Consider the following 15,140-nt stretch of genomic DNA (forward strand, 5'->3'; position numbering starts at 1 on the left):
CGCCAGACCTTGGACTTGGAGCTGCGTCACACGATTCTATTCGATGCAGGGTTTCCCGTCTCAGACCTGTCGATCCTTCTTATCACAGTCTGTCAGGCTTTTCTCGACGAAAAGGGGAGAGAAGAAGGACAATTCGGCTGTAAGAAACCTAAGAAAACCTAAGGCTAAGGTAAGTAGGTGACTGTCGGGTGTGGCTCGCCAATCATCACCAAGTGCACTTGAAAGATTCTACCCGGGTTTCCAAGGTTTCTAATCGTACATGTATACGGATGCTACGCGTGAAGAGTTTTATAAGCAACTCAACTTCTACATCTGTGCCAAGTTGCTCTAGTAAAAGCCAACTCTGCTTCACTCGCCACGATTCGTGCTGTCAGTAGTCTCATAATTTCCGTACTCTTGATAGGCTTTCAATTTCCAATACTTGACTTGGGTACCCAAGGTGCGTAGCCTCAGGGCAGGAACCTCATATCAAAATGGCCAGTGGAGGGCGCACATACATCCAAGCCCATGAATTATGAAGGGTTGACAAGATAGTAAAAGTCAAAAGTCATCACCTCAGATCGTGTAATATGTGCGAGAAACGCAATGAAATACGGGAAGGCTAATTTTTGGGCCATTTTGGTTTTCATCCTTCAGGTTTATTCATGTGCGAAGCCCAGCCACTGTATACCTTATCCCAGAAGGAAAAGAACATTTAACACAACTTTTTCAAATTGATCATCTGAATCACAAGAAGTAACGGCCTCACTAGTATTACAATCAGGTTGCCATCTGGTTGACTTGAACAAGAGTGACTCACCGAGAGACAGTTCGGTGAGCTGATGACTTACAGAGGTGGAAATTCCATTCCGCCCTGATTCACCGACACGGCCCCACCTTTTGCCTCCCGCACTGCAAAAAGGAACGTGCGCGACCGCCTTTCTCCTTTGCGGTCCTATCCTTTCGATTATTTGCGCGCCGCACTTCGCTTTTCCACCTTCTGCCTGAACCTCAACATTACACATCACTTGCCCGACTTTCAATAACGCGCTCAACAGCCCAATTTTTGGTCTATAGACTTACGCGACGACACTGCGAAACTCCTGCGCCCACTTCGATCAATCAAGCCTTTTCCCGAAAAACAAGAAACGCTTCGCGACCGACATCACGATGGCCACCCCCATGAGCACAAACTCCCAGGAGGACGCCACGAACAAGAAGCTTGAGCAGATTACCTTTCGCTTTTGCTCCGAATGCTCCAACATGCTCTATCCTAAGGAGGACGAAGAGACCCATCGCCTCCAGTTCACCTGCCGAACCTGCCAGTTTACCGAGGAGGCTCAGTCTACCTGCGTCTTCCGCAACGTCATGAACAACGCCGCCGGTGAGACCGCCGGTGTCACACAGGATGTCGGTTCGGATCCTACTGTAGGTGATCCCCAGTCTGTTCTTGCCCCTGTTGTATGCATCGGCTGCGGCCACGCCATCCTTTGCAGCGGCTGCGGTAACCCGTCCGACGACTTCAACGTATCGGCGGCCCCTGCCCACCAGCACGACGGTTTCCAGAGCAAGAAGACGGAGATTACATGGGACGACCTGATGGACATGGCCGAAGACGAAGCCCAAGACGAGTACGACGAAGAAAAGGAATCGGTCACCTCGGACGAGATCAACCACGGATTCGCGGGCATCGCGCTCAACAACGAGCCCGAAGCCGCCAACCGGAATGTGTCGTGGCCTACCTTTCAGCTGGCAGTCAGCCAGTGAGAGTGATCCTCGCCACGTGTTACCACAACGACCTATTGGATGACAACCCCTGGACCTGGCTTTGGCAATGGGATTTTGGCTTTCACTCTGGATACGAGACCTCCCTTGTGATCAGCTGGCTGACGCTGCATCTTTCCCGGATCTAGCTTCCACGATCAAACAAGGAATGCCCCGTGTGCAAGGGCGGCGAAGCCGTCTTCTTCCAGTCTCAGCAGCGAAGCGCTGAGACGGGCATGGTTAGTACAGAACTCGCATCTTTCTCTCTTTAAGCAAACTCGCCAGGAGAATCGGCAAACTAACGCGCTCGCGTGCAGAAACTGTTCTATGTCTGCTGCGATTGCGGTCACATCTTCCAGTAAAAGAGACGACCTGATGAAGATACCCCAAGATTGTTCTAGAGGAGGTTGCCATGCATTGTAAGGAGTATTCTGGCGTTTTGAGCTTTCGATTGGGAAAGAAGAAAAAGGCCATGGGGCCACGGTTTTTGTCTTTAGCCATCATATACACCATTGAAATACATCTCCTTCGAAGGGGATTAGATATTCTTTACCATTACTCTTTGTTCTTGATTGATAGTGACCTTTTTGACTTGTGACTCAACTCGACTCGACTCGGCTTTCTGGATGTTTTTGTATTTGTTGGAGGTTGGTAATCGACTGCTTACCCTGGAAACGCCGGCTCATGCATTCGTATAATACACTTCCCCCCTCCCAAGCTGATGACTTTTTCTCCTTTACTTGTACAGAGATCCTACACATCTTCTCACATTGTCCTCCTTCGCGCCCGCATCCCCATGCCCATTGACCATCCCTTTATGCGTGCATGGGCGCCATGGACAAGATCTTGCTCCACTTCTTCCTTCTCAGCTCAGCGCCAACGACGCCGTTGATGCGGGAGCCCACGGGGTCGCCGGCCTTGTTGATGAGAACGCAGGCATTGTCGTCGAAGCGAATGACGCTGCCGTCGGGGCGGAGGGTCTTTTGCTTGGTGCGGACAACGACGGCGTGGCGCATGTCACCGCGCTTGACCTTGTTGGCGGCAGATGAACCGGCCATGCCACCCTCGCTGGCACCTCTGTGTTTCTGGACAACGACGACGATTCTGTCACCTATTATAGAGTAGAGTCTGTTAGTCTCGGGATCGGGTCGCGTGAGGAGGTTCGTTGTGTGGGCGACGAGATCGTACCGATGCGGGCGAGCTTCTTCTGGCCGACAACCATGGCGCATTCGACCATGGCAGCGCCTGAATTGTCGATGCATTGCAGCACCGTCTGATTGCACATTAGCTTGCTGCTTGTTGGGACTGATGGTAAAAAAGATGGCAAACCTTTAATTGAATCATTTTGGCGGCGTGACCTCGTGGTGGGCTGTATTTTACCGTATCTCCCCTGGCTGGTCACTGTCGCTCTGAAGCTATCTCGAAAAGGTAGGACTGCAAAGTTGAATTCCACGTCGGGATAACGGACGGACGTAGATCCGACAATCCGAGCTAGATCGTTTTCTGGCCAAGGACCCACTTCGAAGGTTGCATGTTGTCCCGTTGCTGCGGACAGGGCCTTTGACACCCAAAAGAGGTTAGCCGCGTTGAGTACGGCGAATATCATTGGCTGAGGTAGCCGGTCAAAACTTGGTCTGTGCGACTATTTTGACGTCTCACCTGGGGCCACTTCAACGATAATTGCCTAGCCACTGACTTTTGCAACTTGTGATTGGCCACCAACGTCCCCGGCAAGGCGCAATCCAATGTTTCCCTTTCTTGCTTCCCTCCCTCTTTCCCGTCCTGCGTCTCGACTCTTTGCTGGTCTACTTCGTACTCCGTACTCCCCTAGAAAGCTGGAAACGAAGGAAGGAAGGAATCTGGAATCTGTTCCATTGGTACTTGCTGTCAATAACCTAAGGTACCTTACCTTGAGTCGGACCCGAACGAATTCGAGACTGAGTTTGTGCAAGAGACTACCCGTAAGAAGGAAAGGAACCACCTGAAGCAACCAACTTGTACCTGGCAAGAGCGAATTACCTAGGTACTTTAATCTGGGACAGACGGCGACTTCTCTCTTTGGTTTCCCGCTCATCTCGAGTTCCCGTCTTTTGACGTCCAGCCTCACACACACACACCTAACTTCACCTTACCACCTCCCACCTCAACCTAACCTCATCCACTTTTTTTTGTCTCATTTCCCTCCTATCCCCCTCCTCATTCTCATCTCTTTCATCCTCTCCATCGTCCGTTATCCGTCATCTTTGTTCCCACAGAGCCTCCCTTTCGCTACTGTGGATGAAGCTATTTTGATTCCCACATTCACTCCTTGAGCTTTCATCCCAGCGCAGCAACAATAACAAGGAGAAAGAAGAGGGTCCAGAACCTGTGTTTGTCCTTCTCTCATATTGTACCTTACCGAGTATGATCCACGACGGCCCTGCGCATTAATCTCCACCACCCCTCTACCCTGACCGGCCTGTCCTCGTTGGCTTGTTTATGCCCCCTTTGGACTTTGGACCGGAAGACATGACGACACCCAACCTGAGCTGACCCTTCCCTCATCTTCTTGCGCCTTTTTGGAGACAACAGCCTTCTTCCCGGTCTCACCCACATCTTGTCTCTGGTCATATCCTTAGCGGCCAACTTGCGACAATCGTGGCCCAGCTGTCACTCCCCCACATCTAGGTCATTTGCTGCGCTTGACCTTGCCTTGGGCTATCGAAGGGAGCCCGAACTCGCATTTGGTTCTCCGTCCACTCCTTGCTCTGTGCGCTGGACGCTGGTCCCCTCGACGCTCGTTTAGCCTTGGCCGACGCCCCCTCGGGTTCGCTCCTTCCAACTTGCGCCGACGACGACAATTGCGACGCCGTCAATCCACCAGTCACCTTTCTCACGATGCCGCCCTCTGCTGCTGCGGCAAAGAAGCAGAAGAACAAGCAGACGCTAACATTGGCACAATTGGCATCTTATGACGACTTCCTAACTGATGCTCTAGTCGATCATGTATGCGTCCCAGTCCGGCCGGGCAGTCATGCCTCGGGCGCCTTGAAGGGGGCTGAAAAAGCTGACATTTTTGCAGGTTTTCTACTGGACTACAATTCCCAAGAACAGAAATTCCTATCACCCCTCACGAGGCGTACGGGAGGAGGATATCACCCAGATCATCCGGGACCAGCTCGCTGTCAACAAAGACCTCGAATCCGCCGAGCGCAATTTGCTAGCCACCGATGGCTTCCGCAAGTTCTTCGCCGCCCTGAAGACGGACAAAGCCAAGGATGACTTCAAGCGACATATGCGCCGCTACATCCAGATTTACCTCCCCGATTGCCCCTTCGAGGTGAACTCGACCAACCGCTACACAATTGTGTCGCACGAAGCCGCCATCACTGCCCGACGCTTCATACGGCGGAACGAGACGATCAAGTACTTGGCCGGAACCCAGGTTAACATTTCACCAGAGGAGGAGCGAGAAATGACGGCACGGAAGAAGGACTTCAGCATCATTATTTCGGCCAGAAACAAATGCGCCAGCCTATTCATGGGCCCTGCTCGTTTTGCAAACCACGACTGCGGAGCCAATGCGAAGCTCATGACTACGTCTTCGGCTACCATTGAGATCATTGCGACGAGGAACATTGATGTCGGCGAAGAGATTACGGTGACATATGCCGAGAACTACTTCGGGGAGGACAACTGCGAATGTCTATGCAGGACATGCGAAGACAGATGTGCGAATGGTTGGGCCCCAGCGGAAGGAGAAGTTGTGGTCAAGAAGAGCATTGAGGAGTCCGCTTTGGACGGATATTCTTTACGCCGGAGGAGAAGGGACGATAGCGCCGGCCCTTCATCTCGAACCCCTTCCGTCACACCAGACATCCGGCCACGGGTGTCCAAATCACGGCTCAGGAGCGGAAAACCTGGCCGAGACTCTCTAGCAGTCGGCTCGCCAATGTCGGATGCTCTTTCGCCGGAAAAGAAGCAGTCTTTCGATTCACTCGTTACACCGCCCATAACGCCATCCAAAAGACGGAAGATCTCGGCCAAGCAAGCGGCCTCAGCCCGCCAGGAAGCTATCGTTATGTCAACAGAGAGCTCGGCCTCTGAGTCTGTGCGCAGTATGTCATTGGCCAGTAGCGGAAACGAAGATGGTTCGGTGACAGACATCACTGAGCCGGAGAAAGACTCACCAGAACCGATCCAAGCTATGAAGAAGTCAGAGCTTGTCAAGAAAGAGGAGTATGAGGAGACCACGGAGCAAGCGCTGGCCAACGCGGCGCCTTTCTCGTCGCAAAGGAAGTCCCAAAAAGAGATGTTACACTCAAGTCGGGCTGCATCTGTTGTTGTCTCCCGATCTATTCCCATCTCGTCCTTGTGCAATCCACCGTCACCACCGTCCAAAACCTCGGGACAAAACCCTCCAGTATGGTTATATCCTGCGAACATCCCTCCGTACAAGATACAGGATCGTATGAGTATCGCGGCTGCCATGTGCAGCAGTGTCAGCACGAAGCCAACGGCAATTTCTTCAACAGGAGTACTGAAAAGCTCCAGCACAAGCAGTCTGAAGCTGACACAAAACGTTGATGAAAGAGTCTCAACAAAAGAGCCGCTCGGAAGTTCTCGTCGCGAGACCGTGGTGCAAACGTCAAAGGTTGAGGCTCTGGCGTCCATCGAGCCAGACGGGTTGGGTAACCGCAGTTCCGACACCGTGCTGGTTGCAGAGGTCGAAGCACCGGTATCGACAGAAAATCCTACGCCGATCACTGACAGTATCAAAGTCTGTGCAAAGGTCGCTGAGACGGTGGAGGGTGTTGGTGACCAGCCACCTCTGAAGAAGCGCAAGTACCAACGGCGCACCTTTATCAAGGAGACGACACCACCCGCAAAGACCCGAACGCCCGGCGATTATACTCTAACGCCGCTGTTGCTATCAGAACCGCAGACGGCATGGGTTCGTTGCATGAATTGCGAGACGGCATTTGTGCAGCAAAATGCGTACTACACGAAGCGTTCGTGCCCGCGCTGCGAGCGCCACTCCAAGCTATACGGTTACATTTGGCCGAAGACTGAGAGGGCCGGACCTCAAGATAAGGAGGAGCGCATCTTGGACCACCGCCTTATCCACCGGTTCCTGGGGCGCGACGAAGAGGCGCGTATCCGGGGACGAAAGCGACCCGCAACGAGCACGTCGGAGACACTCGAGGAGTACGCGGGGAGCAGGTTTGGAAACAAGCGCTTCAGAGCCGCGGGTGAAGACTCCGGGGAAGGCGAAGATACGACCGGGTTAAGACGGAGTGGTCGAATGCGCAAGGCTAGCACCAAGGTGGCAGAGCCGTAGGAGAGGTGAGGCACGAAGCAGCCAACCGGAGCGGTCCGGGACCCAGCCGGAGATAAACTCTCCCCAGTCCGGGGCTCCAAAGGCTCCCACCATGGCTTTTCCTAGAACGCAGAAACGAACGACGGGGATTTATAATTGGAACATGGGGAAACATGAGGTGGAAAAGGCGTATGTCTCATGTTTCACTGCGACAGCACACTTCTGGCTTGGGATTTTTGGTTTGGTCTTTTTTTTTTCTTGCCAGGTTTTATTTTCCTGCTATGCATGCATAATCGCATGCGCGCATGTGCGGTACATAGATACCATAGCTCCTCGCCTTGCATACTGCTGTCCGTCTGCAGGGTGGTAGAGGACGCACAGGGGAAATTTTTTTTTTCTCACTCTCCCCCCCTTGGATTTTGGCGTGGTGTTGAGAGACAACATTCCAGCCGTCTGTCTTGGCTGGTAAGCTACTTTAGATAAGGAGGAAATGGATGCACACATATACACACACACACACACACACACACACACAAACAGACACACAGAGTTATACACAAGGGACCCAAGGGAATGTCCATTGGGCCAGAGAGGCGAAAGAAAGAATTGATGAGAGAGAGGGCAATCTGCTTCTTCAAGACGAGGACATATTTCTCTACGTGCCGCCGCTTTCCTGCTTCTCAACTTTCCTTGTTCTTCTTTACCGTGTAAGGTAAGGTAAGGTATTATTTGTTTAGTCCCCCTTGCCTTTCCCCCCAACCGTCGTCGGATTCGGACATTCAGCTTATCAAGCAGCCAGCCTCAGCGTACCTTATGCGAGTTTGCTTACTTGCGTTGCTGCACATCTTTTTGCTGATGGTTTCGGTCGGCGACCGAAAGCGACTTCTCTCACCAAAAGCAAAGACGCGTGGGAATTGACCTTGGGGATTTTGGTGGCATAGACATATTCATACCACCTCACCTTAGGTTGGGCACACCACCACCTTACCTTGTCCACTCATCTCCCTCATCTTTCTTCCATAGATAAACGACGACGAATACCACTTCGACGACCACTACCTTGACCACACATTAATCACACCTCTCAGAGCTCTTCCCACCCCCGCCGCCTTCGAACAATCTGCATAAAAAAACGGTGTCGTCGCGAACGGTGCGTCGCTAGCAACCTGCGCTAAGGCAAGCAAACGCTATCTTAGGGACCTTGGGAGGCTTTGCCTTTTCTTTTCCTTGCTCTTTCTGCCCTGCTTGTCATAAAGCTCGAGCACACCTCACTATCCTTAGCTCGGGTCTTCTCGCTTGCTCGCAGCTCACCACCACTCACCACCCATCACTCACCGACTTATATCTTGGGCCCCTCACCTGTCTGCTATTAAGTTTCCTCTCGGGACCGTTTCCCAAGGAACCGAGAAGGTTCTCCTTTCTTGGATTTACATCTATCTATCTTGGTTACCCCCTCGTCCCATCCAACCCTACTTCGCACCTCATCACGAAGTGTGTGAACAAGGGAAGAGGGGCACATCCGCCGTCCATCATGTCAACGGAGACCTTTACACAAAAGACCATGATGAGTGCCGGCCTCTCGAGGCCGCACAATTACCTCGACTACCAACACCAACACCAACATCACCTTTACAACCCGGCACCAAGGCTCTCCGCCCTCGCGTCTTCGCACCTTTCCGCGCGGGGCCAGACTAAGCAAGCCAAGAGGCGGTCGTTGACAACGGCGCGGCAACAGACACGACAACCACAACCGCAGGCTTTACATCCCCTGACGACGCTGCTGGCCGTGATATTCGATTTCTTCCTAAGGGGCATCTTGGATCTCACGAGGCCGCCGAGGGAGCTCGTCAAGTTTACCGTCATGGGCATCTTTGACACGCTGTGTTGGGCGTATCACGCACTACCAATGCCGCTCGCGCTTGGTCTTCTCTACTATGCGTTCCAGAGCGTCCCGGATGCGCTGCACGGCGTCGAGGAGCTGCGGATGATTTACAGCACGAGGCTGGGCGGCGACGCATTCCCCGGGAGCGCATCCGGCATCGAGGGTCTCTACGGGCTCGGCGAGATGGCTCTGGTGCGATGGGGTGATTTGGGAGTCTGGTCGGTAAGTTGCATCTTTCCATTCATTTTTCCCTAAGGCTTGAATGCTTGATTCGCTTTGGTCATTTTTGGCCTTGGCATCATTATTCAATACTCTGAGAAGGGGATTATACAAAACGTGAAGAGTGTTGAGACTGATGTTTGTGGTTCAGGCGTTTTACTGTCTCGCTTTGATGACGGCGGCGTATGCGGTCATGGTCCTCTTGGAGATGCGCGACTACATCCGCGACACCTGGGCTCTCATTGTGGACGAGGCTCTCGAGGTCCAGGCGTTGCGGGCGGACGAGTGCTAGTCGACGCCTCCGGAATTTCGGAAGGGGGGGGTTAGTCCTCTTTTCGCCTCGCTTTTTTCACGCTTCTCTCCCCCTTTTTGGACCTTTCTGGACCTTTTTGGGAGATCATCCTGCCCTACGGTCGTGGGGTCGGCATTCGGCGTTGGTTGCTAGTTTGTTGTTTCCCTCTTTTTCTTTTCTTTGGGGAGGCGAGAGGTGAGAATGAGAGAGAGAGAGAGAGAGAGAGAGAGAGAGAGAGAGAGAGTCGGTGGTCGGACTTTTTGGAGATCTTCATCCCCCGAATCCTGACCTTCACTCTCATCGGCCATTCTCACTCTCACTCACTCCTCCACTCTCATACTGCCATCTCATTCAGTGGGATCAGCGGGCGTCACAATTTGTACAAAAAGTTTAAACGGCCAAAATGGGTGTACATGCACGGCGCTTTGGGCAAGAGTTTCGCATCTCTTGGCGGCGTGGTATTTCATTCTCCGTATCTTCGGATGACGAAAAATGAGGAGTTTGGTTTGGTTTGGTTTTGGCTTGGGGAGTGAAGAAACGCAAAAGGCGGAGGAGGAACACTGGGACACAGCGAGACTGAACCTAGAGAACACCCGATGCAGAAACTGTCACAGTCGCAGTCACAGTCGCATTCGCGGTCGGCTGGCATCGGCGGACATGATAACGATACAATACTTTAATAATGAACAAGACTGTTGTCTCTCCTTACACTCTCCTCCCATCCATTGAGATGGCCGGAAGGAGGTGTGGACAAGAAACAAATTTCGAGATGAACTTGATGTCAGCTCATCCATCCTTTCCCATCAGTCCAGTCGCTCCTTTGAGTCTTGACCGAATGCAAACCAACCAACCAACGACTCAACTCCGAGTCCCGTCATCATGATTCCAGATCCCCCGACTCGGCAACATAATTCGAGGTGCACTTTTTGCTTGGTTCTCGGAGTACTCGATTCGGCGCAGTTCTCCGCCCTACTGCAGTCAACAGGCCACTCACACGCCCACTCATTGGGCGCCACAACCATTCCCTGCCGTGCTTGCTTGCTCGCTGCATCCTCTTTCTCTCTCGGTGTCTCTTGCGTCTCTTGCGTCTCTTCATCAGTTCATCAGTCTCGCCCTGTGGCCCTGTGGCCCTCTCACATCACATCGAGGCTCGATCCCTCGTCTCCTTGCTGACAGCTTGCTTTTTTTCCGTCCCCCGCATTCTTCGACTAATCAAGAATACCACTCCAACAGCAAACACGGATATGAGGGTGGGCCCTGGTCAGCCTTTGCGGCAGAGACAAAATGGGGGTTACATGTTCGTTTCCTCTCTCCAGAACTCCGGCCGACTGACTTGGTCTCTCTTCGGACCTCCACCCCACGGTCTGGGTTCCGCCCTACCCCCAAGCCACCCACCCCCCCCCCCCCCCCCCCCCCGTTCCAGCCGTCTCGAAACGGAGAACCATCTTTGGAGAATTTAATCGACACCCCAACTTGTCTAGCACACACTTTTCTCGAATCATATCCAATCAGAGCTGCGCGCCGGCACAGACGATCAGGCTGGCTGGCTGGACGCTGTTGGAACTTGGATGCCGCCGATTTCTCCTGTGAATACCACGCGTCGTGCAGGGTAGCTGAGGCAGAAGCGTACCTCTGCAGACCAGAATTGGACCCTTTGTTTCCAGCCCTTCGTTGGTTGAAGAAAGGTTCTAGGCAACCAAGGTAGGTAACTCGGAGAGTTTCCTATTCGGCCGTAAAAGGATCTACGTCTCATCTGCAATTCTTGCCACACGTTCGGAGTTCCTGGGATGACCGTAGGACCGGCCGCGACCGTTGGAGATTTCTTGTTATAAGGTCGCATGTCAGACCCCCAACTCTACCTGCCTGCCTCCGGAGTTCGCGAGTCTGTTTCCTTGTGTGCTGACGATGAGATTCCTTCTGGGACATGCTTGACCTTGCCTGACCCCGCGATTCATGTTTGCATCCGGAACTCTTTATTCCTTGAGCTACCTTCCGGAACGTTTCTGAACAGTCTTACTCTTTTGATCTCTTCCTTTTCCCCCAATGCCCAAAGTCTTGATCTTACATTCTTCAACCCGCTGATTGCCGCGCGTGGGGTGATTGAATACAAGGGAACGTGAAACAACAACAGCGCTTACCGTCTACGCCCGCGATCCGATCGACGACTAGCCCAGGGGGTCTGGTTGAGCCTTCTTATCAGGAACAGCAAAACAGCCCAAAAAAAAATTTTTGGCTTGGACCTAGTCGAAATGTTGAGAATGTTTTCCGACATGAATGGGCTTGGGGGTTCGCTTTTGCTGGTCATCGTGCTCATGGCTCTGGTCTTTGCCGCATCCAGATTCGACTTTGTAAGTGTTTCACTCTTGGGGTGGTCAAGTGGTGCAACACCACCACCACCACCACCACACCTTCGGATAGCAACGGTACTAATCGGCTTATATAGATCCTGACGTCAGGGAAGACCAAAGATGGTGACCTTGAAGGTGAAGATGATTCGACCTATGCTTTCTACGCCTCCAAGAGGAGGAGAGCTTCCAGTAAGTTGATGCCCACATGGTCGATGTACTGTCTATTCACGAATTCCAAAGGTGTGAAGCGAGTCACTTTCGATATCTAGCGACGAATGTACTTGTTGATTGGATCATCATTCACCGAATGTAGCATTTTGGACTTGTTCCTATTCCAGGATGCGATTTGGAAGATTTCCTTTATTGGCTCGAAGGAATAGGCGCATTACGGACGGCACCGGAGGAGTTTTTGTTTCAGGGCAGCTCATCGCTTGCTATCAATTCTCACACAACATCATAGCTTTGGGTTCATTCAGAATGCATATTTAGTAGCTACGAAGAGGCCAGACCTGCTTCAACAACATGCAAGATGAAAGAAGTTACTAACCCTAGCCGGTGCACAGCATCGCACGAGGTTGCGTGTATTCTTACCTACTTTCATCAACAGGCACCAAAGACTGGGAACTCTGCTTTGGTCGGGTTTGACATGGTCGTGCTTCTGAGGCCAACAGGTCATCATTCATCCAATATATCAGACGCAAAATGAAGCCTTGTGCATGTATCAATCTTCACTGGCATAACTGCTGGCTCAGAACAAGGTGAACCAACTCATTTGTGAACAGTTTTTACAACCACATGTATGCACAGACTTGGGCAATACACATGGATCAAACCCATGAGAATAATTGGATTTTAACAATGTTTAGAAAACTAAAACCGCAACTCAAAACTTTTACCGACTTTCCGGCTGTTGAAGCCTCCTAGTCATCGTGAACGAGGAGGTTGGGCTCTTGTTCACATTATTTGATAAACCTACTATCCGAACTTCTCGAAGCTGAGTAAAAGCCCTAACCACTGAATCTCGGGCTGCTACGTCGACACTTCAGCTATGCTGTTGCAATTTTGGTCTGAATCCTGTTGCCTTCGATAGTGTCGATACCTTTAGGATTAGCTCTCATATGAACCAGTGCATAGAAGTCCGTGTTCAACGCCTCGCAGTTCGAAAAGCCGTACAGCTTCCGGTGAGATTCGATGTCGAGATAGTTCTGACAATTATCACAGTCTCCGACGTGTCGCACGATCGATGCCAGTCGCCGTGATTTTGGGTCCTTCTCGGAGGTCTGGACCAGGGAAAATGCTGAGGAGACTCCCCAGTCTAGAATCAACAACATGATAGTCATAACCAAGATTGACGATGTTGGTGACGTCCTGGGGTTGTTAGCCACGTTTAATCCACGGACTCAGGCGGTGTCTTACATTTGATGTCATTGGCCGCGTTTCCCCCGGTGTAATCTCCTCTTTGGTGAAAGGATTCAGAGGGGTATCGATTGTGAGAGACTCCTCATCAGAATTCTTCATACCTTTGAGGCCGGGAATGATGTCTAATTGCTTGGACTTGTTATGAATATTTTGCCACGCCCAGAACATGCGATCTATGTAACAATGGTGGAGGTAGAAAACTGGGTCGAACGCCGCGGTATCATTCTCACCCATATCGCCGTTCGCGAATGCTTTAACGTTGACGTTCTTTTCTCCAGAGCCGGGAACGTCGAAACCGCCAATGGCCAAATGCATGGAGTTTTAAGGTTCCTCAAGGGAGACCAGGACAGACCTCAAACCACCCTTCACCTTCTTGAAATTTCAGTCCTGGGCCGATGTCGCATTCAAGAAGACAGTGTAGTTAGGGGCATCGAGGCATCGCTTGTAATTATCTGATGCTCCTTCGGGAATCATCGCGCCCTCATGGTTCTTAAGTGCCTTGGGATTGAGCCAACGTTTGACGTTGTCATTCAAGAGGTCAGCCGGGTGCCCGGGCGGCAGCTGGTTCACCTCAACATTGTGTTCCCTGGTTTTTTCCTTTCACTTGGGGCTGACGAGTCCTGAGTAGGGATATCGCACGGTGTCGTACCCTTGGGGCTTCGTATGGCCGTTGGGTTTGTCTGTTCCATCGTTTTTCAGATGATGTACGGCTTTCTGTAACTTGTAGGAGAAGAGAGGGTTCGGGTCAGATTTGCCATCTTTGAACTTGTAGTCCTTCTGAGTGAAAAGAAAAGGCAGGCCTTTCTCCAGTGACGTATCCGACATTTCGTTCCAGTAGGGAAGAGCAACATTACTACATCCCGGGGCACTCCGCAGAGCATTCTCGAGTCGCAAGAGGTAGGCCCAGTGCCACGTGGGAAACAACACATTCCCATGCTGACAGTACAGTGGTGCAGGAGGGCCATGATACGCGGCGATGGTGAAGTAGGAATTCTTGTCGTCTGGTTCTATGCTGATTATGTGCTGAAACGCCTTGACGAGCGTGTCACGCTCACCCTGACTGAGGGTATCAAGATCTTTCCTGATGCGAGGCTCGGACATGGTCTGTAGACAATGGGTGATGTTATGATGATGAGAACGGTATTCAGGATTTCAGGAAAATGAGGCAAGACAAGATTGGGTATTGAATCTCGGTCAATGGCGAAGAGGGGGATGATAATCTAAACACAGTCATGAGGGGGATCGCTGCCACTATTTATAGACCTTTACTGAGCGTAGACTCTATCAGTTTCTACGCCTCTCAATATGGATTTATTTACAGTCTACAGATCTCATCGGCTAAGGTGTGATCTCTCTCACATGACTCAATATTCGATTGTTCATACGTTCAAACTGGTCAATTGTGATCATGATGATCGGCACTTAGCAATGCGCCATTCTTTTGGCACATAGACCATCTACAACTTTGAGAAACGAAGTCAAAGCCAATCATCTGGGGATTCTCTAGTTCTCTCATGATGAAGGCTAGACCAACTGCATGTCTTGAATCTACATGGCATTAATGCAATGCAGGCCGTGCCACAGTGTGGGGGGTGAGGCTGGTTGAAAGCTGATCACGTCGTTTTCGAGGTAGTTGAACCCTCGAAAGAAATATCCACATATGGCAAAGAGCATCAGAGCAGCATCGTGACAGACAGCTGTAAGCACTGAAGTCGTCTTGGCCAACATCATGTTATTCGGAGGACTGGCTTTTCACGCAATCCCCCTAGAAAGTGCATGATGTATGAGACTGTTCTCACCCATTACGTCGGTGGCAGAAACGTAAGCCCATAAGAAACACATGTTCAAAGGTGCATGTAGTCGGTGAGGGCCATGTGCTTCTGGATGAGACAGGATGCGTCAAGTTGACTGTTGACGACTGCCCAGACTTCGCAATGG

The 15,140-nt window shown here is 51.6% G+C and overlaps 6 protein-coding genes across 6 annotated transcripts; 4 read left to right on the top strand and 2 right to left on the bottom strand.

Annotated features, from left to right (window-relative positions):
• Positions 1-875: 875 nt before the first annotated feature.
• Positions 876-2,177, top strand: BDP55DRAFT_662105 (uncharacterized protein). The gene has a single exon (XM_060574778.1). The coding sequence runs from the start codon at positions 1,150-1,152 to the stop codon at positions 1,744-1,746; it is 597 nt and encodes a 198-aa protein (XP_060430257.1). The 5' UTR covers positions 876-1,149; the 3' UTR covers positions 1,747-2,177.
• Positions 2,178-2,558: 381 nt separating this feature from the next.
• On the bottom strand, positions 2,559-3,087 carry BDP55DRAFT_693476 (50S ribosomal protein L14; the record flags this gene model as incomplete). The annotated part of the gene is made up of 3 exons (XM_060577228.1): positions 2,559-2,854; positions 2,932-3,016; positions 3,073-3,087. The coding sequence occupies 3 exons, from the start codon at positions 3,085-3,087 to the stop codon at positions 2,559-2,561; spliced, it is 396 nt and encodes a 131-aa protein (XP_060430258.1).
• Positions 3,088-4,620: 1,533 nt separating this feature from the next.
• BDP55DRAFT_631419 (histone-lysine N-methyltransferase SET9) lies at positions 4,621-7,063 on the top strand (the record flags this gene model as incomplete). Its single annotated transcript, XM_060572281.1, has 2 exons — positions 4,621-4,728; positions 4,805-7,063. 2 exons carry the CDS (start codon positions 4,621-4,623, stop codon positions 7,061-7,063), a joined length of 2,367 nt encoding a protein of 788 aa, XP_060430259.1.
• Positions 7,064-8,573: 1,510 nt separating this feature from the next.
• Positions 8,574-9,435, top strand: BDP55DRAFT_550872 (uncharacterized protein; the record flags this gene model as incomplete). Its single annotated transcript, XM_060569062.1, has 2 exons — positions 8,574-9,146; positions 9,295-9,435. The coding sequence occupies 2 exons, from the start codon at positions 8,574-8,576 to the stop codon at positions 9,433-9,435; spliced, it is 714 nt and encodes a 237-aa protein (XP_060430260.1).
• A 2,270-nt stretch (positions 9,436-11,705) lies between these two features.
• Positions 11,706-12,052, top strand: BDP55DRAFT_551202 (uncharacterized protein; the record flags this gene model as incomplete). The annotated part of the gene is made up of 3 exons (XM_060569096.1): positions 11,706-11,783; positions 11,879-11,972; positions 12,024-12,052. 3 exons carry the CDS (start codon positions 11,706-11,708, stop codon positions 12,050-12,052), a joined length of 201 nt encoding a protein of 66 aa, XP_060430261.1.
• A 777-nt stretch (positions 12,053-12,829) lies between these two features.
• On the bottom strand, positions 12,830-14,462 carry BDP55DRAFT_703767 (uncharacterized protein; the record flags this gene model as incomplete). Its single annotated transcript, XM_060577978.1, has 6 exons — positions 14,241-14,462; positions 13,842-14,138; positions 13,617-13,799; positions 13,200-13,469; positions 13,070-13,151; positions 12,830-13,005 (listed from the first exon to the last, which is right to left on the bottom strand). Exons 1-6 carry the CDS (start codon positions 14,301-14,303, stop codon positions 12,830-12,832), a joined length of 1,071 nt encoding a protein of 356 aa, XP_060430262.1. The 5' UTR covers positions 14,304-14,462.
• Positions 14,463-15,140: the final 678 nt, after the last annotated feature.

Source organism: Colletotrichum godetiae (assembly GCF_030913485.1).
Source record: "Colletotrichum godetiae strain CBS 193.32 chromosome Unknown BDP55scaffold_18, whole genome shotgun sequence".
Lineage (NCBI taxonomy): Eukaryota > Fungi > Ascomycota > Sordariomycetes > Glomerellales > Glomerellaceae > Colletotrichum > Colletotrichum godetiae.